The 27,527-nt window shown below is 43.8% G+C and overlaps 1 protein-coding gene and 1 long non-coding RNA gene across 2 annotated transcripts; one reads left to right on the forward strand and one right to left on the reverse strand.

Moving 5' to 3' along the window:
• Positions 1-635: 635 nt before the first annotated feature.
• On the reverse strand, positions 636-24,735 carry SLC5A8 (solute carrier family 5 member 8). The gene is made up of 15 exons (XM_068668873.1): positions 24,385-24,735; positions 22,275-22,340; positions 19,325-19,376; positions 18,216-18,283; positions 17,222-17,376; positions 16,091-16,231; positions 11,097-11,226; positions 10,000-10,088; positions 9,251-9,363; positions 7,889-7,956; positions 7,518-7,604; positions 6,536-6,735; positions 5,586-5,689; positions 3,628-3,713; positions 636-2,158 (listed from the first exon to the last, which is right to left on the reverse strand). Exons 1-15 carry the CDS (start codon positions 24,715-24,717, stop codon positions 2,027-2,029), a joined length of 1,824 nt encoding a protein of 607 aa, XP_068524974.1. The 5' UTR covers positions 24,718-24,735; the 3' UTR covers positions 636-2,026.
• Positions 24,736-25,024: 289 nt separating this feature from the next.
• On the forward strand, positions 25,025-27,107 carry LOC137849330 (uncharacterized). Its single transcript, XR_011091859.1, has 2 exons — positions 25,025-25,201; positions 26,810-27,107. It is a non-coding gene; the product is annotated as an uncharacterized lncRNA (long non-coding RNA).
• Positions 27,108-27,527: the final 420 nt, after the last annotated feature.

Genomic DNA, 27,527 nt, shown 5'->3' on the forward strand with positions numbered 1-27,527 from the left:
CAAGAAAAGGAATAGTTATCAGGGTCATCTGCAATGTTTAAAAATGTTTGCCTCTTACAGCAAGGTATTTTCCCCAGTAAATACTCATTTTGTGGACCCACAGATATCATCTAGACCAAGCTTTCACTTCATACCAAAATTAGAGTTAAATGAAGTGCTCAAAAAAAGTAACTTCAAGCAATGACTTGTGTTTTCTCTGTTTTAATAAATTATGTGAATTCAAAGTACTGAGGAAAAACTCTGTGACACTACATTTTTTTCTTAACTAGGATAATCAGCAAGATTAGTCTTCTCTCCATGAACAGAACAGGTAGAAGCCACAGGTCACCCAGGATAGTTTAAGGCAGTATTGACTACAGTGCAAACAGGGATCTCAGCACAGAGTGGTGCAACATAGGCCATACTGATGCTGTTTAATAAAACAGCAATCAGTCACCCTCCTGAGGAGCAGGTTCAGATGGGATTTCAGTATGTGGGTTGGGAGTGCTGTAGCCATACCAGGTGGCACATAAACCAAGGGCTTGCAATAGGCTTCTCTTTTGTCCATGGCTTACTATGTGCCACTAAGCAGAGACACACAGAGGGACACCAGTCCTTTTCACCACATTTTGGTTCTCTGTAGCAGAGTGGAAATACAGCTTTATAAGCTTCACAGCTTGGCTTTCCTGCAATTACTTTTATTACCCAACTTGGTTCCATTGCTGTAGACAAGTTTTGAACACTTACATATACCCGTAGCAGAAAGTCTGCAGTGCAAAAACAACACAGTGGGTCAAATAGTCTGGTCCCTGTTGTACCAGAAAGCAGATAGGACAAGGAAGCTATAGTGGTTTTTACCCTTCCAAGCCAGAAGTACATGGTCAAGGAAGGATGTGCTGTTGAGCTCCTCTTGGCAGCCCCACCAGAGGATGAGCCATCCAGTACCTTGCAGCCATGGACAAGACTTTACCAAACTACAGCCTATGTAATCCCTTCCTTACCTGGGGACTGCACAGTGGACTCTGCCCACGACAAAACAACATACTCTGGCCTGATCTGTCCCAGTCTTGCAAGTGAATCCCCAGAATGACAACAGGGACTACACGAACACAAATGGCTATAGCAGGTTTCAGCTCACAGCCCCACACATAACAGCAGTGGCAACTGCAGGTGCAGCCTTCTCTCTTGCCCAGTACAGCAAAGAGGGCCATCTTCTTCCATTTACATCTTTGCTACAGCACACCCAGTCCAGTACAAGAGTGGTCTTTGGCCAGCAAGTGGTTCTGCTACATGGCACTGAATAAAAAGCCCAGATAGCTCACTTTATGAGGGCCAGCTCTGGAAGGGGAAGACAAGGCAGAAGAGTCAGGCAGGGAGTAAAGAGCACGATATTAGTGATGCTTGCTTTCACCCATCTCCAAAGACACTCTTGTAGCTTCCAACAGTGAGCACACAGGAGTAGATGCAGGTAACCAAACAATGAGTGGCTTAATGAAAGCAAATATATAGGACAAAAACAGCAAAATAAATATGCTGTCAGGATCAGTTCTGCAAAGCAACCAGATGGAGACAAGCACATCTCCTGTGCTACAAAAGAAGATCCACTGTTTCTTTCAATCTGATGCACCCTGCAATGATCCTACAGTACCTACCTCCTTGTACATTTAAGGACTTTAAAAAAAAAAAAAAAAAAGGAGAACAAGCATGTCTGAGGGAACAGTGCTCTTCCCAAATAAAAAATTTACCCCAAGAGTGAACTGAAATTCAAAGCAGTTATTTTCCAGGAGGCTCAAGAATATCAGGCAAATATTTCACATTGAACCATCACCTTAAGCCCTGTCACCAAGATCCAGAGTGAGAGAGAGAGCAGCAGGAAAGACCTGATTCCTTTCTTGACTCATGTCAAGGTTGTGCAAGGGTAACAGTACCACGAAGCTCAGCAGACTCCTGCCTGTAACCCGGCAGGGCTGGTAACTGACCCAGCACAGGAACGTCAGCAGTGCTTCACGTCAACAAAACTGTCCTCGAGGGCTGACATGGCCCCATGTCATATGTGAAGGCCATTGACTTTGTTCTTATCGCCTGCTACATCCATTTCAATGTGGCTGAAAGCAGGGTTGTCAGTTCCTTCGGCTGCATTAGTAGATGTTTTCCAGCTCAACACTACCACTTTCTCTGCCTAAAAAAGAAAAGACAAAAGCCATGTTGGGAAGTGGAAGAAACAGTTTTCCTCTCTTTGACCTGTAGGAAGCAGAGTCAGGCCCGATTTACGGAAGGCCTTGCAGGAAAATGCACGTCAGTTGCTGACAGAGCATAGTTATTCATTGCAGCAGCTGGTATTTTTCTAAGGGTATGGAAAATTTCTCATTGCATAAGACGCTAGTTGTGTAAAATGTTCTTGTCACATAAAATGTTCTTGTCCTGTAAAGCATCTAAAGCATTTTTGGGTGTGCAAAGTTTTAATTGCTGTTTTCAAGTCTGGTGTTCTGTCACCACCACGTCCCTGAGCTATTGGATCCCAACCCTTGGTCCTTGCCCCATCTTTGACATGAAAAGAAAATTAACATGCATCATTGCTTTGATGCTTGATCTTCACTAATCATAATGAGATGTTGAGCTCTTCATGTGCAGAAAGTTGCTTAGTTTTATTTTTCAGTTTATTCTCAGTAATTAACTTTCTGCGCTAGTGGTGATGCCAACCACTTGCTACCCAGGCAGACACTTGTTTCTGACTCCACACAGAAACTAGCTGTGAACATTAGCTTCCATATGTTTGGTGTTTTTTCTTATTTTTTCAAAAGACATCAGAGATTAAACTCCCAGATGGTGAAAACAGATGCTGGTCCATTTAAGACTAAATGACAACACCTGGGTAGCTGGTGTCCAGTTTTGACATGGGCAAATAGAATGGAGTGTTGTAAAAAGTCCCTCATTTCTCTGGTGTTTGACTAAAATAGATGAGATCATACTAAAAGGTTTTATTTTCATGGGGAGAAACACTTTGCAAACTGGACCATCTTAAAAATATGACCATTGCCCATACTACAGTATTCAAAAAACACTGAGCGAATCTAAACTTGCATGTTCAGCATCCTGATAGCGGTAACTGAAGGGTTATTTCTAGTTTATTTTAAAAACTGTATTTCCCCTTTGTTAGCGTTTCTAAGGGATGTTATTCTGCTCAACCCAATTTCTCCCCTTTTCTTGTATCATAGGGAGGGAGGGAGGAAATAGATACACTGTCTATCTAGAAATGCTTTCGCTCAAACAGTAGCTGATGTTGAGAAAAAAAAAAAAAAGAATTTAGAGAACAAGTTTACAAACAAAGGAAGCTTTGCTGAGTCCAACATTTGCCTTGGATCAGCTTCCAAAAGACTAGTGAGGGAGTATTTTGGCAGAAACCTGGAGAACAACTGTCCCTTTTATCTGAGCTGCTACTCTGTTGTTACTGAAGTCAAGCTGTGGCCAAACACAGCTTCCCTGCCTGTTCTAGCTGCTTTTCTCTCACCTGCCTTGTGCTGTGCTCCTGCCTAAAAGCATCAGGTGCTATTCATCCTGGTGGGAAAAGATAAACCAAGGATTGCTTGCCTTTGTCCACAGGAGGAGAGATTACTTGAAATTAGAGTATGCATAAATAACTACACTTACTGTATCCGATTTAGACTGTGAGAAGTTGGAAAGGAAATCTTCTTTGGTCAGCAGGAATTTACGGTCTGTGTTCTGCTTCAGTCCTCCTAAAAAATAGGCAGATTTCAATCAGCCAATTTTACACATGTGAATGATGTGTCAGAGCCCAGCTATGGGCACCAAGCCAGATGAGCAGGACAGTCATGCAAGAAAAGCCATCAAGCAGTCACGGGCTGGATGTTACTTTCCTTAGGGATCATTTCTTTACAATGAAGTGTCCCCTGCATCTTTCAAAGTATGAAATGATCTTCAGGATCTACTTGAAATGCCTCAGCCCCTCTTCAGAGTTTTCTAGGTCCTCCCCAGGTTTCTGTATGCAAAAATATGTAAAATGCTGTGACAACCATCCGAGAAGGGTAGAGGATTAGTTGGATAGTTGGATGTTTGGGCACTTTTAGTGCAGGGAAGATGAACTGCTGTGTGAGTATGTGTGTGGGAAAGAGAGAAGAGGTATGTACTGGGAATTATCTCTATCACCTGGGAATTAAACGGGATCTTGTTCCACAAAGACCAGGGCAATGTTGAGTTGGTTCTTTGGAGTTTCTATTTCTTGGGCTGAGGAATTCTCATCTGGATTTACTGAGTTACTCTGATTTTGCACTTTGTTTTATGGTCCAATGGAGAGGCTTTCAGTGGAGTGACTATGGGTGACCTGATCCCAAGCTAGTAAGAAATGATATTTGTCTACAAGCATCACTGCCAGAGCTCAACCTTGCCTTTGCAGAAAGAAGCATGTCAGTGAGGGAACTAAGGACAGACGAAGGGAAGAAAGGGGAGAAAATCCTCCAGCAGCCTGTGAGGAAAAGAAAATGGCAGAAGTGTATCTTGTGTTTACTAGTTGTAAGGCACAAGGAATGTACTAGAAGCCAACCTGTCTGCTGAGTTTGGAGTTTTGTAGTCCTGAAGAAAAACAGAATTCATCTCTGAAGTAGTTATAGGTCAGGCTAGTAGGTCTGAATTCTAACAGCACCAAAGTCTGATGAGTGATGTAGCAGGAATCTGACCAGGAGTAGTGGGGACAGCTGTGAGAGCAACTAATTTTGTGCTATTTCTGCCATGCACAATGCAGATGACAAGTGCAGTTTGCATCTCACTTAGCTGCAAGAGCAGAAAGGCCACAAGCTGGAACTGAAGTCCCTGGTTTCATTCGTTGCTTTTATCTCTTCACAAGTAGTACAGGGCAACTGAGAAAGGAGTCAACATTGACATGCACACAGTCTGCAACTCTGCTACATGCATGGGAAATGTGGTGAAAAGCATGCACTGTGCAGGTGCATGCTTGAGTGCTTTGAACTCACTTAAAGTAAAACTGTTTTTGTCTTCTAGAAGTAGCATGGGTGTATCTCCTTGCTTTAAGTTGCTGCCATGTTCAGGGACTACCCTCCAACCTCACACCCTGCTGGGATCTAACAGAACAGGAAAGACAGATAGAGTTTTTTGACCCTTGGGTTAAAAAACTGCTAAAACTTCTTTCTCCTCAGAAATTTAAAGTAATCTTTCCTGTGATTAGAGACCAAGCATAGGATTCAGAAGGCCTGAGAGGAGGAAATGTAAATTAGGATGGGAACCTTTATGCAACAGAACATGCAACAGTTGGAAGGGACCCACAAGGCTCAGCAATTCCAACTCCTGGCTTCACACAGGACTACCTAAAAATTAAACCACCTAAAAATTAAACCATTTGTTTGAGAGTGTTGTCCAAATGCTTCTTGAACTCCAGCAGGCTCAGTGCTGTGACCACTTCCCCAGGAACCTGTTTCAGTGCTCAGCCACCTTCTTGGTGAAGAAGCTTTTCCTAATATCCAGCCTTTGCAGTACAGTCACCAGCACTGAGTGCGGAAATGGCAGTTCTCCATTTGGTCATCTTAGTTTGAAACAGGTCTAAGACTTATGTTCAACCTCAGCAGCGGAACTAGTACCTGTTAGGAGGCTGATAATCATTCCCACAACTATCGTGATAAGTGTCCCAAGTGTGCTGAAGTAGAGATAGGACAAGGAATACCAGCGGTCTGCCAGGACAGGCCTGAAAAAGAGCAGGAAAAAAATTAACCTCTGCTTTCTTCTACCAGGCAACCTGAAAATGTTGTCTGTTTCCAGACAGAGTATAATAAAGAGCTACTTTCTGAATGAAATGAGCTGGTACTCTTAGTGCTGTACCTCCAAACAATAAAAAGTCCACTGAAAATCTTTTACAAAACTTGCAGAAGTGCTCTCACAGGGGAGGAGACTGGTCAATGCAGTAGGCAACATGGGACCGAGCAGGTAAAACAGGACAGTCTTGTCTCTGCTCAGAATCTAGTGCAGAGCTGAGCACTCCAGCTATCCAGACGAGGGGGTACCATCTTTAGAATGTGCTGTATTATTTAAAGAAAAAAAATATGGTAGGACATCAGCCATGTGCTGCTCTAAACAGCCAGAAATAATAGGGCAATTCTCACACCTCATTTTACATCTTGTTTTGGTCACCTTGACGGTGTGCTCTGTTGCCTTCCTACAGCCACGAGTCATGCTGGAGGTCTTGTGTCAGAGGTAGTCTGTCAGACTGGATATTGGGCACCTGTGTGTGCACCAGGGTATCCATTGCTGATTATATGGTGCTCTGAAGTATAATGACTAAGAATCTCTAGAAGTATGTTTGTTTAGCTCCTGTTCCAGCTGTTCCCTGTATTATCATTTGTAATTTTTATGTTTAATTGTGAGTGCCCAAAGTTGCTGCACACATGCAGCAACTGCAGAGGGAAGAAAACCCCTAATATTTTTCCCATTATACCAATCATAGTCTCTCCTGAAGTAACCCAAATGCTAGGCAGATGTTTATGTTGTTTTACATCAAACACATGCTGCAGATATCACAGATGAACTTGTATACCTTTCGGGAGCTTGTGTGCTGAAAATTGTTGTTAATGGATTTGCTGTTGATGTAGTCAGATTGCTTGAAATGGATATATTACAGCCGTCAGTTGAGAGGGGCAGTGGCAAAGTCCTCTCTGGGAGTGGAGGATAAATCTGAGAACCAATTCCAACCCAAAGTGAAACAGCGAAGCCAGTGATAAGACCCACAAATGCACCCTGCAAAACAGAAAATGAAACTTGGACTTACAAGGAAAGCAAAAGTACACTTAAAACAACATCATCAACAAAAACTAGATAAGTAAGAAACACTTAAAATAATCTAAACTGAAAGCTACATACAAAAAATAAACAGTTGGGGAGAACTGGGAATTTACTTCATTTAACTTTTGAGGAGTACAATGTTTACTTGTGGCTCCTGAACATATCACTTCTTATTTTGCCACTGTGAATTTATAATCAAGGGATAACTTTGGGTTGTTTGGTATGGGGAAAAAGCTGGTTTATTTGAGGCCCTCCTTAAATGACTACAAAAGCATTTTCCCTTTTTCCTTATGTGATTTGTTTTTGCAAGAGTCTCTTCTGGATGGGTTTGCTGGCTGACAGCTAGTGATTCTTTTTGCAGCATACACTTAAAATTCACAACTGTAAAAACGTAAAGGTTAGTGACTAGCAAATCTTACTAAATAACAATCCTCTCAGACTGACCCATGGACCATACTCCCAGAGTTGGTCAAATATATTTTTGATGGAGTAGCCATTTCCTCTGGAAATGCTGATATCATGGTACTGAAGCACTCTAGCAGAGCAATCCAATTGAGCCTGTCATTTAAAGAGGTTCAGCACTTCAAGGTGGAAAGTGAGAGAGGGTAAAGATCCACATGGAAATTATTAAAGACATATGTGCTGCCCAACACAAAATTATTGGGGGTGGAAGGGGAAGGACATAGCCAAAATTATCAATTAATTTTGGTCCAACAGGGTTTTAAATTTGTACTTACAATTCCATTTGCAAAGGAGCAGAGGATTCCCAAGGCAAAAAGTCCTAAAAGGGGGCCACCAACCATGCCAAAAATGCTGAGTGCTGCCTGTGGAAGGAAAAGAGTCTATTCAGTGCTGTGCAGGGAAAGTTAAAGCTTCCAACAGGGCAAGAAGGGAAGCTGGTAAGAAGGAAATTATGGGTTTTTAATTGTCCTTCTCAGCTGGCAGGACTTTGTATAGTGACATGGGTGCTCAGAGTGGAAGCTTAGGCTGTTTGAGGCCACTAACAAAGAATGAAGGCTAATCTCATAATGGTATCCAGCAATTATTTCCTTACACAATTCATTCTGGATTATTCAATGCAGGCGTGAAAAAGCAGCCTGACACTCACCTGCAGCAAGCCTCCCATGAGAGATGCCAGCGCAGCCATAGCGATGCAGACTCCACCATAAAACAGGCCTGTGTGGGAAAGGCAGAATGATGTGCAGAATGATCTGACAAAATGTCCACAGATGGAGAAATGCTTCCTTCTAACCCAGCAGGGCCCTGACATCCCCAAAACAAACCTGCTAGCATCTTTTTTGTTTTGTTTTTTTCCTAAAAGAGCCCAAATGGCCAGTTTTGTGTTTGCATTAAAAGGAAATGATGCAAACATGACAAAATCCTATTCCTGTATATTACTGAAGATTATTTAAGCACTTGATCCTAGATGGATCCATATGGATTAGCCATCACACCAATACCCCATGCATTGTTCACATTTCTCAGCTTATCTCCTGTGATGTGGTTCTTATTTTGAATGAATAAATTTGCTTTTCTTTTGAGCAAGAAAGTGAATGATGGCAGATTACCGGGAGCTGGCAGTGTGACAAAGAACATCCTGGGCTACCAGGACATAGCCCCTCTTGCCAGCACCCACAACACTGGCTCATTTGTTTCCTCTACCTCCACCCCTGTCGAGTTACACTGCAAAAGGGTGCAAGCAATAGGTTAATCCCACTGTTAATGTGGTAGCTCAGGCAACTCACAACAATACTGGAGCAATAATGTTGGAGAAACTGCTCTTAGATGAAAATATTTCGTGTTTGGCACCTGTCACCACTCTGCTGTGCTCTGCGGTAGGGGCTATGACACTGTGCTGGGACTGTGTTTTTTCACACCTAGTACACATGCTGCCTTGGGCCACACCTGCAGCTGGTATCAGGCTGTACAACCAGCAGAGACAGCAAATGTACGTCAGAGATGTAAGCCATCTGCTCAGCCCAGTTTTGACCCTCTTCCCTAAGGAAGGTCATTAAACACAGGCACTTATCAGACTGCGGGTCTGAGGGTACATCAGGGAAGATGTGAAGTTGTTCATTCTCTGGAGTGCTGTAGTTCACATATCGCTCTCTTCACAAGGTTTGTTACAAAACTGTTTCCTGTGCTTCTAGGTTTTGACAGATTAATGAAAAACAGCACCTATTTTAATCCAAGACATTTGGTTTTGTACTATTGTAGATCAATATTGAATATATAGGCAGTCTGGCTTTACTGCTTAAACATCAAATGATGGATTTTTTCTTTTTTTCTCTAGAAATAGCTTGTCCCCCATTCTGCATAAAACTTGCACAGATGATCTCTGCTCCCCCAAGTAATGCAGCAACGTAGTCCTACTGGTCTGAATGCACTTGCTCTTGCCTTATGCTGCCGTGAGATCTGAATCAATCCCTCACTTTGCAAAGCAAAAGTGGAAAAGATTTTCCAGACATACTCATCCCCATGGAAATCCATGACAGCTTCTTTTCAGATAGCGATCTGAAGTGTGGCCTAACGAGGTCTTCAACAGTCACAGCAGCCAGAGCATTGATGCTGGAGGACACTGTGCTATAGAACACAAGATTAATACATTTCTTTTTTATCTTAGATGCTGAAATCACAGATAACAGATGGATTACTAGCTGAGAGAAACCGCTGCTGTCTAGAATGGTGTCAGAGAACAAATGCAACCACTGTATTGGTTGAAATGACTTATTGCTGCAGGTGATGCAGTTAATAGCTTACAAAAATCATTTAAAATAATTGCTCTTAGTGAAGACAAGGCAAATCTTAATGAAAAGATGGGGCTGGAGAAGTCAATGAAAATACCTGTTATATGTGGTATAATGCTATAAACATTACTGTAGCTATGTTGTACAATTACATGTTTATAATATTTAAGAATTCCTACAGTAGAGGGGCTTTAAAGCACAGAGATACAGGGCTTGTTAGCTCTGTACATCACCTATGGTTAGCAATTTCTTCATGCTGTTAGTAGGGAACTCCAAACAGCTTTGAGTCTTAGGAACTCAGAGCACTGCTATTGAAAACTATGAATTTGTAAGATGCAACAACAAACAGCTCATAGTGCTTTTCTTAAAGAACAAGGAAATGAAATGCAGAAGTTTTAGGATAAATGCAACTTTAGCATTAACAAAAGAAAAAAGAAAAGAAAAGAAAAAAAGTCATTAGAATCCAACTTACCTTAACGTCCCACTGTAGGCACTAGCTACAAAAAGCCCTGGCATTCCTGGAAAATCCTTGAAAATATCCAGCACTAGGTACGGCATTAGCTGAAAAAATTCAGAGTGTAAGAATTATTACTATCTTGTTGTAATTTTTCTTTTTTTCCTGTATTATTTTTTTATAACCTTCTCACTGGTATTCTGCCTAGCTCTTCTAATTTTGAATGTCCCATTTTGCACTAGTTATTGGTTTTCTACAAAGAAAACAATTCTTAAAACATCCACTTGAGATACAGACAAGTCTGTTAAGACAACCTAGCAGAGGTGAGCATATCCAATGATGACAGTATACGTAACTAGCACTGACCAGCAGGTAGTCTGGATTGTACTTCACTCTATCAGTAGATTCTTGTATCTGCTGTTGACACCACAAAAACGTTTTTAGATTAAGTCCAATAACTTTAGGGTACCTTAGAACTATTTCTATATTGGAAGCTGTGTGCCATCTGTTGGCCTTTGCAAGATCGGAGTGTTGGAAAAAGATACATATTTTAAGATTTTCTGCCTGTGAACCATTTCTTTTTAACCAACAAGTCAGTCTTGTAGTATCTTACTTCTTGAAGTATCTTACTTCTAGGTTCCACCAAAATAATTTGACTGAAAGGAGGCACCTAAGAGTCTTCAGGTATCCATCTTGGCCTTCCATGCCTCATCTTACTCTATCCTTAAGTCCTGCCTCTAATACTCCGTTATCTCTGCTCCTTTCCTCGCCTTCCAGCTATTGTCCATGGGGATTTGTCCAGAGCCTGCAATTATCTGAGGCATAAACAAACAAACAAAAAGATCTGCAGGTCTGTGATAGCCAAGGAGATACTGGGACTGATGGGTCCAGAAGACAGGTCTGCTGCCTTCTCCAGGTATTCCCTCCCACCATGGTCTAAACTTAATCCCTGTGTTACAGACACACAATATAGACTTGGCATGTCTTCATCCCCACCCTCAAGCTCTTGAACCCACCAGAATGGTTACACATGCTCAGTGGCTGCTCCCTTATCACTCTTCCCAAGGGGAAGGATGCCCCTTCCCCTTGCTACCCACTGAGATACGGGGCCATACCTGGTCGAGTGCCGACACCTGCTTTGCTGACCAGGGGTCGCATTCCTTGTAGATGGAGTACAGGGACAGCCCGCAGAGTGTTGCACAGACCAGGATTGCCCAGAGGCCCACCAGGTTGATGTAGAGGGACCTGTGCCAACATGCATGGACACAACATGTTAGAGTTAGACATCCCCCCATGCTACAATTAAAAGACTGGACCACAAGTGCCCTCCAGAGCCAAGCAAGCAGGTGCCCATGCCTCATGTGGCTGCCCACCTGAACGGGAATCATGGCATGGCTCCATGTGACATGATTTTGTTCTTGGTAGCAGTCTCAGCACCTGTCCTCTAAGTCTACTCAAGGGATAATGGCAGTGATATGGCAATCCATATACTTCGTCATGTGCACAAGTTTTACTTTACAGGCAGCTGGCAAGAAAACACTTTCCCCCTCACCACGCCCCTTGGCAGAGACAAACCCCAGATAGATTTGCAAGGTGGGGTGCCCCAGATCAAAGTGTTGGGTACCTTTAATCAGCACCACCAATCGTTTGCCTCTGGAGCTGCACTACCACACTTACACAATGCTGGAATCATGCTCATAAAGCAACAAAGTCACCGTTTCCTCCCAGCAAAGCCTCCATGGTAGGCAACAACAAGGCATCTGTTCCCTTGTCCTGGGACCTGCTTTGGAGCCACTTCCAGCTTCCACTTCTAGAGATCAAGAGGTCACCACTGACCCCAGAACTTCCCCTTTACTAATTTACCCCCTTGGAGCCTGACAGAGTCAAAGAATCCCATCCCCTCCCCATGTCCTGCTGGGAGCTACAGCTGACACAGAGACAGAGAAGAAATGTGTGGTTGTGAGCTTCTTTTGCCACACACAACAGGCAACCTCTATGGGTCATGAAAAACAAATCATTCTCCCCAGCTGTTCCCCACCCCATAGCCCCCTCCATGAAGGTTTTTCCATTCTACCTATCTCCTGTTCTCAGATGCTTCTCAGCTCTTGTTGACTCCTGGTTCACAAAGGTCTTCAAGCTGTGGCTAACCTAACGTGTCAGCTCAAGCAAACACACCCAGAGGGAGCCTGGCCTTGGAAAACAGTGTTCCTTTCCAGCAGTGGCCTCCTGGTTATCTGCGTATCATCCGCTGATAGAGATTGAACTGCCTGACAGATCACATACACTAGACCTGTGCCAAGACCTCTGCTGGGTGGATCCCTGGAGGACCTTTGGTATCTGTGCAAACATATCCATGCCTGCACTGCTGCACTGGGCCTTTTAGTGCTTTCAGTTTCCAGGAAGGCAAGGAGCATCAGCCTTTGGACTGCTCCAGAGGATCATCAGGATGAATGAAGAAGTAAACATGACTTTATAGACCTTGTGAGGCATTGAAATACGTATTTTTAGAAAGCAGTAGTATAGGTTAACTAGATGAGCCAGCAGTTTTATGCCATTGAAAAATTATTGGCAAGCACAATGTAAACTCATAAAAAGACCTATGTAAATAAAGGCTGATTGGATAACACAGACGGGAAAACTCTGCATTTATGCTTCATATTTGCAATTAGTGCTTATCAAAACACAGCACTAGCAGCACTTTAAATTTCTCTCTATGCTAAGTAGGTAAAAAGTAGTAGTAAAAAAGTAGTAAAAAGTAGTCGCCTTCTTTAAGTTAGGTTTGTGTGTCGATCTGCTCGAGGGTAGGAAGGCTCTGCAGGAGGATCTGGATAGGCTGCACCGATGGGCTGAGGTCAACTGCATGAGGTTCAACAAGGCCAAGTGCCGGGTCCTGCACCTGGGGCGCAATAACCCCAAGCAGAGCTACAGGCTGGGAGATGAGTGGTTGGAGAGCTGCCAGGCAGAGAAGGACCTGGGAGTGATGGTGGACAGTCGGCTGAATATGAGCCAGCAGTGTGCTCAGGTGGCCAAGAAGGCCAACGGCATCCTGGCTTGTATCAGAAACACTGTGACCAGCAGGGCTAGGGAGGTGATCGTCCCCCTGTACTCGGCTCTGGTGAGGCCGCACCTCGAGTACTGTGTTCAGTTTTGGGCCCCTTGCTACAAAAAGGACATCGAGGTGCTTGAGCGGGTCCAAAGAAGGGCGACGAAGCTGGTGAGGGGCCTGGAGAACAAGTCCTACGAGGAGCAGCTGAAGGAGCTGGGCTTGTTCAGCCTGAAGAAGAGGAGGCTCAGGGGCGACCTTATCGCTCTCTACAGATACCTTAAAGGAGGCTGTAGAGAGGTGGGGGTTGGCCTGTTCTCCCACGTGCCTGGTGACAGGACGAGGGGGAATGGGCTAAAGTTGCGCCAGGGGAGTTTTAGGTTAGATGTTAGGAGGAATTTCTTTACTGAAAGGGTTGTGAGGCATTGGAACAGGCTGCCCAGGGAGGTGGTGGAGTCACCATCCCTGGAAGTCTTCAAAAGACGTTTAGATGTAGAGCTTAGGGATATGGTTTAGTGGGGACTGTTAGTGTTAGGTTAGAGGTTGGACTCGATGATCTTGAGGTCTCTTCCAACCTAGAAATTCTGTGATTCTGTGATTCTTATAGACACATAATGGCTGGATGTCTAGCATCAATTTAGCTGAAGCTGTTCCTGCATTGGCATGGCATAATCTACCTTGACATAAGGCACTCAGAAGCTGATACTGATCAAAATTTAACCAATGAGTTAAATCAACGTAAAACTTTTAAACAAATGCAATAGCAGTGTTAGCCTAAAGCCTGTAGTAAAGGTTAGAAAGTCAAGAGAAACACAAGAAAGCAAAAGAAATTGTCTGCATCCAGCAATTCCTGTTTTTAAATTGCATCAGTGTTTGACAGTGAAAAGAAAACTGCGTTTTTCATCTGATTTACACGTCTAGCTCCTGGTACACCCAATGACTAAGCACTGTAGTATAATAATTGTAGCAGGAGGGAGGTGTTCCCATTAATTCTGGATGAGTAACATGAGGTGGAGTTTGGGTGAAGAAGGCACTGTGACTGTGCAAGGCTTATTTTTGGTTAGTTGTTTCAGTCTGTCTCTAAGATTTTAGCACTGCAACATGACAGCTGATGACCTTGAAAAGAAAGTAGAGGAAAATGTGCTGGTAGCCTATATTTTTCTGAAAGTGTACCTCTCCTGCTCTGAGTGCCTGATATTGCTCATATTTAAGCATTATTTGATTTGCCTAGTCACTGTTTGAGGATGACACCATGTGTTCATACCTATTGGTTTGTTTCTTGAATGGGGCGAAATCTTTTCCCAAAGCCTGAGAAAATTCTTACTTTTGTGCCATCATTTAAGGCCTTCCTGCAGCCCACAAGTTGGGACCCATGAAAGAATTACTTCCTCAGATCTGATTTATTACTAAGTAAAGCCTTACAATAAATGCTATGGAGGTGCAAAGCCTTATTATTTTGACCTGATGACACTTGACACTTCTATGTACAGATTAAATGGCAACAAGAGGTGCAGGCCACCAATGTAACTTGCCAGTAGTGTTTAATTATGTTTGCAAATGAACTAGATAATCATCACAGAATGACAGTGTTTACAGCTGTAACAAACTGTAACCATTATACAAAAAGATTTCTCCATGCAAGAGAGGCACAAGCAAGATGCCATGGAGTTCAGCTGCCCACGCCAGCAGGAGATGACTCCAGCAATTAAGGCTGTGCCACCACTAATATGGTATGGGCTGTAGAGTCATAGCATCATAGAATCATTTAGGTTGGAAAAGACCTTCAGGATCATCAAGACCAACCAAATAAATGTGTACTTTTATTCATAACTCTTGAATCCCATCTAAATCCTCCAGAACCAGACAGCCTCCAGTCTTGGTCAAAGCCACTACAACAGCCCAGAAAATCAGCCCAGAAACTGCCATGGTGCCACATGCCCCTTGGCCACGCTGCCTCTGGGACACCTTCACAAAGAGGGAAGGGAGGGTGCAAGACTGGGCCATAGCCCAAAGTGGAGCAGGTGTTTGGGAAGGACAGTCTCACTGGCACACAGATTGGGCACTACGTATGCAGCTGTTCCCCTGTACACAGTCATGCCAGGGGCTGTGGAGAAGCCACATGGTGTGCTGGGAATGTGGCACTGTACACTGGAGATGTGGCTGACAATTAGCACCATAAATGTCTGCAGCACAAATGACAGGAAAGCAGAATCCAAAAATATTTCAGTTCTAAATTTTACATGATTTTGTGGGCATTTTGCTGACTTTATGAAGTGAAAATCTTCATAAAACTCCTTCTCTACCACATATCACTGCATTACAGAATTTAGGGACTACAGTTACAATGTGTATTTATATATTTCTTCTATAAATATACTATATATACTTGGCAATAATTCTTACATACAGAGTTGTGAACTATGGGAACGACACTGAAGATAAAGGTAAGATAACAGAGTTAGTAAATATACTCTGTTCTAGAATAAAGATTGATCAGAAATATATAAACTCAAAAACAGAACTCTCTGCCAGTGTCCATAATGAATTCCCATTGAAACAGTCAAGACTATTGAGAAAACAAAATATATGATTCCTCAACAATTTTATCACTGAATAAAACATTCCTACATTTTCTCACATTTACACCCATTGGTATGGAACAATCTTTTAGGTTTTACTGAGGTAAAATTTCCCCACACTGGTTATATTTAGTAGAGTAGCAATTCAAGATGCTGTCTTAATAAGGCTTCAGCACAAGTAAGTACTATATTATTTGGTCTTTAGGTTGCATATAAACTTAATGCAGCTATTTGTATGCATTAATAGTGGCACAGTGAAACAGTCTGGCAGAAAGCTGAACGTTAGAGTCATTTATATGTAATTCAAATATCCGCACTTATTGTGATGATTTGTCTTGTACCTGGTCCACAAAGCAGAAAGCAAAAGTTGTTACCTTTTACAAATAGGTTTTATAGAAGCAAAAAACACTATTTATAAAAAAGTTTCCCCTATAAAGAACAGTCATTGCTAAATTAAGACATTAAGAGTTACTGTAAACAGACTTACATTTTTGCGTGGAACCTGCTTTTGCATGCAATGTATCTCTGTACTTGGGACTGGTTGACACCATAAATGCCAGTCCATGTGAAGGTTCCACCTATGACAATTGTCCAGAAGGTATGCCTTTGCAAAGGATTAGGATTAAAGCTACAATGAGAGGGGAAAAAGAAAAAAAAAATGAAATGGAACTTGGGAAAAAAATGATGGAAAACTCATTATCAGAAGACTTTAATGACTAGGAGAAAAGATTTCCTCTAATTCTAAAATAAACTCTCCTAATTTGGCCCGATTTTGAATATTCTGATATTCCACCTTTACATGAAATCACAGAAAGCAGATTTTAAAGTCGGAGCTGAAATCCTGACCAAGTGAAACTCTGGTCTATCCAAAGGTGAATATTAACTAATTTATTTGCCTATAAACTCTAGTTGTAAGTAGAGCAGCATGATTTCTGTGACTATTGTGATGAAATGAAGTTCCAGTAGAAAGTCTAATATGCCTGCTTATCTAGAAGGACATGAGTCTAACACCAATACAAAGGTGTGTTTGCATGCCCAGCCTTTGTAGACAGAGACTCTGTAAAAAATTTGCTGATTTAGCTCTAAGTGAAGAACAGATTTTAAATGGCATGAATATTTTTTTAAATGACACTTTAATAGTGTTATTTAAACATTATAAAGTGCTTAGCTTGGTGAATAATGTAGTATTAATTCACCTATTACACGCTTTTATTCCTTTTCTTTTTCCATCTGTGAATTCTATGACTGGGGGAAGAAGCAATGCTGCATAATACTGCAGTTCAGCCAAAAAGGTTGAACAACCACCGTTTATGAGAAGAAAAAAATATCCTTAGATAAATTGTTATTTACTGAAGAACCTGGTAAAGAATTTTTTTAAAAAGACCTGATGAATATCCCCATTCACATTTGGTGGAATCCAAAATACGTCCTTAAGACAATTACTTGACAAAGTAAAAAGATTTTGCTCTTCACAGGATTTAGCATGGTGTTAGCCCTAAAATATCTCCATCAAACTACGTAAGTTTGTTAAAAATTATGTAAAATTTGTGTCCCAACTCCCCTCCCCACATGGACTCGTCAGAATAAAAAGGCACAACATCTGCAAGTACAAACTCACTCCCAGAAGTTCAGTCGTCCTCCATGGTAGGAATCATTTACAATGTGTTCAATTCCTTCCTGAACCACCACTGCTCGTATAATCACAGATGAGAATCCAGCAACCATAATTCCAACCTGGAAAACGTCTGTCCACACCACTGCCTTCAGACCTCCCTGCATGAGGAACAGCACATATCAGATACTACGGGGCAGCCGTGCTCTTGCTTTACACTCACATGCAGCTAAGAGCAATGTTACTATACCGATTATGCATGATAGATTAATTCCGTTTTACCCCTGAACAGAGATAATTCTGTATTGGGATGTTCAGAAATTGCATCCTGCAATCTGTTCAAGACATGCTGGTCTTTCTGTGAGGTGCACTAAAAATTACAGCGGCCATACGCATAGGTTAAGCCAGTATTTCCTTCATCATGTCCCCTGATTCAGAAGTTCGTTTGTATCAAAAGATTAATGATCAGACTGTGCTCATCTTGCTCATATAGTAAGACTAACTACAGAAGGCATACCATTCACATGTATTAAAATATAAAAAAAAAAAAAAATATGTCATGGAGGTTTCATTTACACATTTCTAGGCATTTGGTGAACTAGCAGTGATCTAAAGGCCAATCATTTCATAAGGCACTTATTATTTTCAGTGGTTCTTGTCCATAAAAGCCTGGACTATTATGGTTGCAGTGCTTGACAAATTCCATATCTAAACTCTACAAGACTAGCAGAAGAGTCATAGGAGGATTTTTAGGAAGGAAATCTATCTTTTTGCTGTTATTTCAGCAACAACAGCATTTTGAATATATAAAAACAGAAAAGGTTCGAGTCACACTGTGGCTGCCTTTGCCTCCTGAGAAGTCACTGGGTGAAGTCTCTGTGGCTGCAGCTGTGCTGTGAAATGGGGCAACCCAATTACTAGGTGACTTTTCAATAAATTCTACATTTGATGTGAATGGTGAGAGGAAAAGACATTTTCCTCAGCTGGAGAGCCAACATACCAATGTGCAGTAGAAAGTGCAGACCACACCAGTTGCCACCACGGCACCCCACAAGTCGAAGCCCGTGACTGAAAAAGAGTGAAAGGACATTAGCACGAGGGAGGCACTGGGGAGACAAAACACTTAAGGTCTATTTTTCACACCAATCTGGTTTCTGCAGACAAATCGAAATAAGTTAAATGCAAAAGTAGAAAGTAATAAAAAAAAAGGCAATTAAAAGATTTGCGTGTCTGAACCAGGGGATTCCCGTCAGTGCCTGAGCTTGACACAGTCACGTGCTGCCCAGCACGGCTCTGTGGGGCTCCCCAACAGACAGCCCCAGCTAACGGGAAACACGGCAGCAAAGCTCACGGAAAACATTGCTTCTAGCTAGGTCATAGTTTGTTATGGCCTGTAATTACAGGTCAAGTATCAGCATCAAGGACACAAAGCATGTGGGACTCGCACACCAGAGGAGACCAGTGCAGGCAGCGTTGTTTTTTTTCTTCCTTTTTGTTCAACAAACAAGCCAAAAACAAACAAACAAACAAATAGACACCAAAAAAAAAAAAAAAAAAAAAAAAAAAAAAAGATTGTGATTTTCATTCTAGCCAAAACAATTAATTTTTCTATTTTCATTTTGTTATTGGCTTTTCTTGCCAAGCACACAAACTAATTGTGCCTAGTTAAAAGTTTCATTTGGCTCCCTGTGAAAGCTTTTCCCCCATTTAAAAATAAATGTAGCCCATCTTCAAGGCAATAAGTCATTCTGGAACAAAAAATGGCAATAATGCATCCTAGTCTGTCCATTCCTTCAAAATATACTTAATTTTTCATATGTTTTCTGAGTATAGCCATGACCTAATGACAGCATGAGAGAGCTGGAGTAAGTGAGAGCAGATTTTTTTGTTGAGCCACTTCTGTAATTCTTTACAGCCAGGATTAGAGAGCAGGATTACAGCTGGGAGGCTTTCTATCAGTGTTCCCATCAGGATCAACAAATCCTGGAAGACTTCACAGCCAATCCTTCAGCTGTATCTTTCGGTGAACAATACAAAAAGAAAAGCACGCCAGTGCTATGTGCAGAATAAAACTATAACTTAGAAAACAGTGTAGTACGGTCATCTTACCTTGATTTAGTGCTAACGCTGGAGCATAAATGACAATGCCAGTGTATAAAGTCTAGATGGGGAAAAAAAGATATAAAATGAAAAGAAGAATCGTAAATTCCTGGAAAAGGTGACAGGTTTCTGAGATGGTTTCTCTTCAAGCACTTATCCAGCCTATATTTCCTAAATTCTTAACTGTTGAGAAATAATTTAAACTGTTAGAAGATGTATGTCTGATACTAACCAGCACTGCAGTCTCACAACTTAGTCTGCTTAAAACAAGTACCACAGTGACTCTTAAATACCCAATTCCCCTTCAGTTTTTCCTGGATCTTATAATTAACTTGTTTTATTGCTTTAAAACTGCAGTCATATTGCAGAAACAAGAGCAAAAGGAAATTGGTTAGGTTTACACATGGTTTGCCAAGGAATCTATTACAATTTATTTTCTCAGTCTTGGGATCAATATGCCTCTCAGTATGCAACTGCAATGCACATGAATAAGAACAAGAAATACAGCATTAGTTAGGCATTATGGATAGCATTATAGGGGTTTACAGTCCTTGATGTAAGATGAAGCCATGCATGATCATCAGCTGATTTTCACCCAATACAGGAAGATACATACAAATCAAAGAGCTGCTCTATCCACTTTTAAGAGCCAAGCAGGATTCATACACTGGTATCCTCTATAATTTCTTCATGTTTATTTTTTAAGTGCCTTTTCACCGTTGCCTCGTACTACCAGGACAAGCTCAGCAGTGGCATGGATCTGAGCAATACAGCTTGCAATGAGCAGATGACTTCTGTGAAGGTCAGCGGTCTTGATTCAAGGGATCTAAATCCAGGCTGAGCTGACTTGCATCAGCTTCTCATGACTGAACTCTTTTGATTCCCTGATTTATACCAGTGGGACCTGGGCATGGAAGTGCAGCAGAATCAGAAGTTATGCAGAATTCAGCAAGCTTTTGCCCTTCCTGCAAATATGGAGTCCAACCCAGCTAACTCAGTACAGGATAGCTAACAGGTGGACCACTTGCTGTGGCTTTTGGGCAGGAAAAATCCAGTCCCAGTGGCAGAGCTCTGCCACATGGCCAGCAGCTATGCTGAGGTGAGCCAAGAGGTACAGGGAGGGGTCATGCAGCTGTGGAAAGCAATGAGCATGGAGGGGCGGCTGCACCCAGCATTACCACATCACCCTGGCCCCATGCTGTGTGCCTGGTACAAGCACAGGCCAGAAAGGGTGGTGAGACTACCATGGAAGAAGAGATCAGCATCTGCCCCTGTTGATAAGAGATCAACATCTGCTGATGGTGGGAAAACCAGGGAAAGAGCCCACAGCTGCCCATGTGTGTGTCCACGTACTCGTTTCTCTCTATGCTCTGAGTCCTCTCCAGATTTACACACTTAGCTTGCACACCCAGAGAGCTCCCAGCCCTGACAAACCTCCCCTCAGGACCAGCTGCATCACTTCATAACCAACAAGTACTGACACTTGTCAAGTGTGTGACTTCTCTCTGTGTGACTTCTGCCCATGCAGTGACCATCAGCGTGAGCTGCTGAATCCCACTCACTCAGAGTCACCACAAGAAAGGGGCTTTCTTGTATGAGACAAATGAGTGCCAGAAGCTTTGAACCATCAGAAATTAGCTTTTATGATGCAAATACAATCACATTTTTGTGTCGTTTGAAGCAAGAAAGATAAAACAATCTTTCCTTATCTTCAGTATTTTTTCAGGTTGTATTGCTACATATCCTTATTATTTTTCTTTTAAACACATGTCAATAGTCCCAGAATGGTTAAAATTAAACCATTAGGATCTTAGGGAGTTCCCTTTCCTCACTATTCTTTTAATGATTCAGGTTATTTAAGTTGTTAGTGCTGGGCACAGAAAGACAGCTATAGATCATTAGTGAATTTCCTTGTATACATATTTAAGTTGTATAGAATTATTTTTCTGATCTTGACATGATTACACTTGGTTTGTTCCAACTTACTCAACTGTGATGTCTTCATTTCTGCCCATGAAATACCACAATGATTCATGCATGCTACCACTTCACTTTTCCTATGAATTTGAGTATCCACAAAATCCAGCTAAGCAGCACTGTTTACATAAAAAATTAACATTTCAGTGATCACTATCTTAGTGGTACAACTGTGATTGCCCTAAAAATCCCATAGTGGGTCTTAAAAATACCAAAAAGGTCAACAAGCAGAAGTGTAACTTGAAAAGCCTTCTAATTCTATATTCATTCTTGCTTTGAATTCCACAAAAGATCCACTTCATAACTGTGAACAGAACATATTTTTCATGCTGGTGTTTCACAGCATCTGGCACATGCTCACTGTACGTCTGAAAGCTGTGGTCTCACACTGACTCACCGAACGGGCTGGATACAGCAAACCGCACCGAGAAAAGTTGCAGGGACTGCTTTAGTTTGACATTCCCTGAGGCAGTGATTTGCAACTTTTGTTTGCAGACGCCCAGGTTTTTCCCAGCAGTGGTGCAAACCCTTGTACTGCTAGTGACAGGCTCCTGACAGCTTGTTTTCCTTGTCACCTGTCACAGACCCTTGGGAATTAGTCAGACTCCCAGAATCCACAAACCACAGGACAAAATCTGCCGCTGCAGGTAATAAGGACACGTTTACATTTTGAACTTGTTGCTGAGGGCAGGCAAACAACTCCTTTACATGCTGTTTCCCTGACATGAAGGGTCACTTGTCTCTTGGCATGGGCACTGATGCCAAGTGACTGCTCCGGGTGCTCAGCAGTGCCTGGGGAGACCACTAGGGCAGGCAGCCCAGCATCCACTGCATGCTTTGGAGCAGAGATTTCTTTGCCTTGCTCCCAGTCACCTGTGCATTGTGATGACCGGGCCAGCTGCTCAGAGAAACAGCCAGCTATGCTGAGCTGGACAGTCCTGGTGGCTACAAGGACCAGAGAACTGCTCTGAGGTTTACTTGCCGTTTGTATAATGAAGAGGACCGTTCCACAGAGCCGCAGGTATTTATTGAATCGAAGCTCTAAATACTGCAAAAGAAAAAACAAATGTTTATCAGAACTTGCCATTATTGGCAGGACTACAGTGAAGCACTGAGCAATACAGAAAGGGCATAGTGTTGTTTTGTTTTCATGAATGGACAAAACTTAGTATAATTGTGATGGATGTCTCTTTCAACTTAATTTGCTATTTCTTCAGACCTCACTGCTAGGTAACCACACGTGAGCAGGTGACATAGACATTAGCTAGCCAGTGACAGAGCCCCCCAAAAGGAAATTGGTGCTACACCACTGCCTCAGCACGCTCTGCAGGCAGGGAGCTGCACACTGGGACTTGGCAAAGACCAGCACCTGCTCTGCACTCTGCAACGTTCACAACGACGTTACAGCAAACAACAGAACCTGTTTGCATTGTGAAATCAGAGTGAAAAGAAAAACATTACGGTTATGCCTGAGCCTTAGTCGGTTTGGAAACTCCAGCATTACACATATTCATCTAGACTGCTGAGAGAGGGCAGAAGGTCTTCAGTGGCCAGTGGTTTCTTGCTCCACAGTAACCTCACCTTCTGCTGCCCAAGGCAGCTCACCATCTTCTACTAGTAAGTGGAAATTTAGCCTTTCTCAAAACAGGAACCCTCACTTTTATGTCCAGCCTGGGAGCACACAACATCTGAATGAGTTTGTCACGCTGTAGGGCAGATTTCGTTCCACCCTCTGTCCTAACAACCCCCTGGGGCATGTGGTGGCACAAAAGGGATCTCCTTTACCTGTCAATCTGTTAATTTGACACAGACAAAAACTGAAAAATCTAGAGAGCTCACTCATGTGGTGACCGTTTAAATTGTGATCTGTAAACATGTTCATGCCAGGAAGCAATGCTGAACCCCCAGATGGACGTAAAAGGTTGTCTGATCTCTGAACTCTGTCCGCAGATAGAATGTATATCTTTTATAGGTGTGTTACCCTGACTAAACCCTGAGATTATCAGTGAGATTCTAGTCATAATTAACAGCCTTTAATGAGAAGGGACGTATTTTAAATATCACAAGTGACAAGTCCAAAGATTAATAGTTTAAAATGCACTGGAAGCCACCAGTTATTTCTGTTGGGGAATTCTTATCTACATCTACCAACAGAAATCTTGTTTTCAGCCTTCAGTCCTGCAACGCCCCTGCTCAGTGTAATAAAATACAAAAGACCAAAGTAGCTATCCAAGGACTTTCACCTGCACTGATGCCCCTTCCCTAACACCCTCTGTGAGAAAAGCGATTTGCCTCCAAATCTGCAGCTAGGAACCATCTTCCATGCAAGATCAAGAGGTTGCATGGACCTTCTGTGTCAGAAGAAAGCCCTGATCAGATGCTTCCTCACCCAAAAAGAGTCAGACTTGACCTGTGATGTATCTTACCACCCCAGATTTCTTTGCTCTGCTAGCTGTAGCTAAAACTTACATTCAGGGTTGAAGACCAGTTCAGCCATAGTTTGGTGAAAGCAAAAAAAACCTTTGCAGACACAGAGCACTTGCTGATCTCAAATGGAAATGACATCTACTGCTGCAGCAGGTGTCTCCCCAAAATCTCTAGGAACAGCACAGACATATACTGTGCCAGAGGGGGACTTTTGTGGCTGCCCCTCAGCTTAGAAGCCTACCTGGAAGGAGCATGAATTGAGAACTCTGGTTGCTATGTCAGATGCTCTTGATGTTGGATGCACTCTGTATGTTAGACGCTCTTGGTATATTAATTACACATCATTAACCACACGTCACCACCCAAGCTGCACAAGGATTAAACCACCGCTAAACTGAGCACCTGGAGTGAGGAAACAGATCTGGCATGGTGCAAAGCTCCCGAGCTGCAGCAGCAGGGTGAGCATCTCCTCTCTGCAGAGGCCGTGTGGGCAGATCTGGGGACAGAGCGTGTTGCAGCCTGTCCTTGGGAGAGACGCGGGGTATGGGGCAGCACAGAGTGCGGGGAGTTGGGAAAGAGCGTGAGAGGAGACACAGAGAGAGCAGTCCTGAGAGGGCCCCCAGCTCCCTGAAGGCTGCGGAAAGGCTCCTGTTGCTCCACCTTACCTCGTAGGTGCTGGTAATGCCCAGCCTGTAGAAGACAGGCAGGAAGATCTCGGCACTGCACAGCACCACCAGCGCGTAGGTGATGGCGAAGATGCAGAAGATGGCCCCGTAGCGGTAGATCTCAGCGGGGGTGCCCAGCACCGTGACAGCCGACATGAAGCTGGCGGTGAGGGACAGCGCGACGGGGAGGGCACTCATGCTGCGGCCCCCCATGAGAAAGTCCTTGGAGGTCTTCTGCCCCCCTCCCGCAAACGCGTAGTAGATGCCGATGGCAGCCGACACCAGCAGCATGGCTGCGAAGACCACATAGTCCCACACGCTGAAGCGCCCCATGCCACCTGCCCTAGCGCCCGACGGCCTGACACAGACCCACACGGGGCTGCTCCCCGGTGCTGTGTGTGTGTGTGCGTGCGGCGAGAGCCGGGGCCGTGCCGCCGGGACAGCCTTATAGGGCCCGGCACCCGCTCCTCCCCGCGGCGCTGCGCGCCCCCGCCGAGCGGCAAGGGGCGGCGATCCCGGCGGCCGGGGCACGGCGCAGAGCTCCCGCCCGCCCCGCGGGGCCGTGAGACGGGGAGGCGCGCCCCCGCTGCCCTCCTTCCATCCTTCTTTCCTTCCCTCCTTCCTTCCCTTCTTTCTTTCCTTCCCTCCCTCCTTCCCTCAGCCCCCGCAGCCCTCGGGTTTCTGAGGGAAGGCAGCTCGCCCCACGGGGTGGTGTCCCCTAGCTCTCTCCGTTAGGACACGCCACCATCGCCCCACACGAAGACGGCGAGAATATGTTTTATTCCATGCGTTTTCTCTGGGTTGAGCAATCTGGAAGGTAAGCTGCTAACTGGGATCTGTCGGCAGACCTGCCAAGGCTGTGTGGTAGGGAAGCCCTGCTACTGGTGTTCCGCTCGCGGAAGTGTTGCTCTTGCTCCTCAGCTAAACACAGGTTCAAGAGTCAAAGTGCGCAGGGATATCGCAGATGGGGCTCCCTTTATCTGATCCACAGGGTAATGCACCAAAACCATCTTGAGGGTTTCAAGGCCAGGGATGTTGTGCGGTGGAGATGTGTGCCTGGCTCCGCGGCTAGCAGCACATCCAGGACTAAACCAGCTGACACTACATCTGGCCACCGTGCTGTGTGTCAGCAGCCCCTGATGGGGGATTGCGATGTAAGGATGCCAAAGGTGGCCAAGGTTGGCCTGGCAGCTGCACGCCTTGCAGCAGGGCTCGGCTGCTTTGCGCAGAGGCTTTCAGGCTTCCCCTGTGCCTTGGCAAAGTGCTCCGCTGGAGGTGATTTCCTGGCACGAGATGGCACCAAGTTGAGAATAAAAATCCCGGAGTTTCCTTTTATGGAAAGGCTGATCTTTCCTGATCAGCCTTGCCCTGCTCTAATCTGCAGCTGGGTTTGCTGGAAGTGGTCTTTGGTGCAAATTCTCTGGGTTCAGCACAGGGCACGCCCTCCTGCCTGAATCTGACCAGTTTGGGACCATTTTTAGCAGGCTTCTTCCCTATGGCAGACAAATGATTGACCAGACACTTGACAGCCAGCCCAGCTCACGGAGCTCATTTATCTCCTTGGGAGTTCTGTATCTGGCAGGCCATTTGCAGATATTTCTGAGTGCATGTTGGAAGCAGGGGGTGCAGGTGGAAGGCTGGGCTGGCAGGGCTGTTAGGCTGAGCTGTGCTGCTGTGAAATCGTGTGAGCTGACCTGGCCTCTAGACACCCATCTGGGAGTGGAAGTGTCCCTGAACATACAGAAGCCAGCCACTGTGGTGCAAGCAGCATGTCCTAATCTCACCGGAGCAGGTTAGGGCGTCTGTCTCTGGCCCAATTCCTCTGTAATTACTTATACAATGAGTAACAGCTTCCAGATGGCCTGCTGGGAGAGAACGAGAAAGAAACTTACTCTATACCCCTACCAATTAGGCTATTGAGCTATTGATTACCTTAGGTGGTTGCCGTAGTGAGGTGGTTGTCCTCATTTGCTGTCAGCTTTTGACCACAGGAAAAATGAGAAGCCTTGCCAGCAAAACCTCAGTGAAACCAGCACCTTCCCACACAGTGCAATGAACTGGTGTTGACCAGCATAAATATCCAGTTTCAAAAAACATGAGCCACATTCACGTAGAAAGCACAGAAGCAGCCTTCCACCCAGATCCACATCTCGTACTGCTCAGAGCTTGGTGTTAGTTGCTTGCACGCTTTCAGGTGTTATGTTGCTCAAACCATTCAAACAATAACATGTATTTAAAGTATTAACTGCACGGGATTAATACAGTTTTGATTCTGCTTCTTTATCATTTTTGACATAATGTAAACACAGCAAGCAATAACATGTATTGGAAAACAAACTGTGTTTCTTAACTGAAACGCAAGCAGTACTATAAGGAAATACATCACACGCAGTGGTTTCAGGTGGCATCTTTGATTCTTTTATAGGAGTGTTATGCAAATTGTCTTTTGAATGTCATCATGAATGACACGGCAAGAGAGGCTGGATCCTCCCTTTGGGATGTTTCTGTCTCAGGAACCAGCAGCAAAGCTGTATGACGCCCATGTCCTAAGTCACAGCAAGTGGACCCGGAGAACAACGCTAAAAGTTTTTCGTCTGGATTTTTTCTCACACAAAATCAAATCAGTTCCATGGAACACAGTGGACTTGTGCTGTGTAGCAAAGAACAGCGTGTATTTGCTTTTTCTCACCCTACAATAGATATTTAAATGTCTTCCAAACTCAGAGAGCGTATTTCATTATTTTCTTGTAATGCCTGGCCCCATCTCCATGGGCTCTTATGTGCCCCCTCATGTCACTGTGACTCCACTCTTGTGACAGCCACTGTCATCAGTGGAATTTTGTGTTTAATATTGGGAAGCATGAGATTCACATCCCTCTGGCATCTTCAATTTAAAAAACCTGTGAACAAACCCCAAACCCCCCTAATGGATCCAAGCAATTCCTTCCTTTGAGCTGGGAAGGGCTCATTTCCATCACTGGATGTGGCTGTGAGGAGTCACTGGAAGTGTCTGTGATGTTGTGAAGAACAGTCTCCCTACTGCTTCTCACATGGATAGGCATGGGTAGGAGATCAGTGGGATGGGTTTCCCTCTATAGACAAGAGACAAGAATATCAAGCCCTGCACTTGATATACTGCCCAC

The sequence above is a fragment of the Anas acuta genome, chromosome 1 (assembly GCF_963932015.1).
Source record: "Anas acuta chromosome 1, bAnaAcu1.1, whole genome shotgun sequence".
NCBI classification, from domain to species: domain Eukaryota; kingdom Metazoa; phylum Chordata; class Aves; order Anseriformes; family Anatidae; genus Anas; species Anas acuta.

Coding starts and splice junctions, on each gene's coding strand:
- SLC5A8 (XM_068668873.1), bottom strand. CDS start 24,717: ATGGGGCGCTTCAGCGTGTGGGACTATGTGGTCTTCGCAGCCATGCTG. Junction 17,377..18,215: donor GCACTTTCTACTGCACATTG/GTATGTTGGCTC, acceptor TTCCTCATGCAG/GGAGGTCTGAAGGCAGTGGT. Junction 5,690..6,535: donor AGCACACAAGCTCCCGAAAG/GTATACAAGTTC, acceptor GCTCTTTTTCAG/GCCTGTCCTGGCAGACCGCT.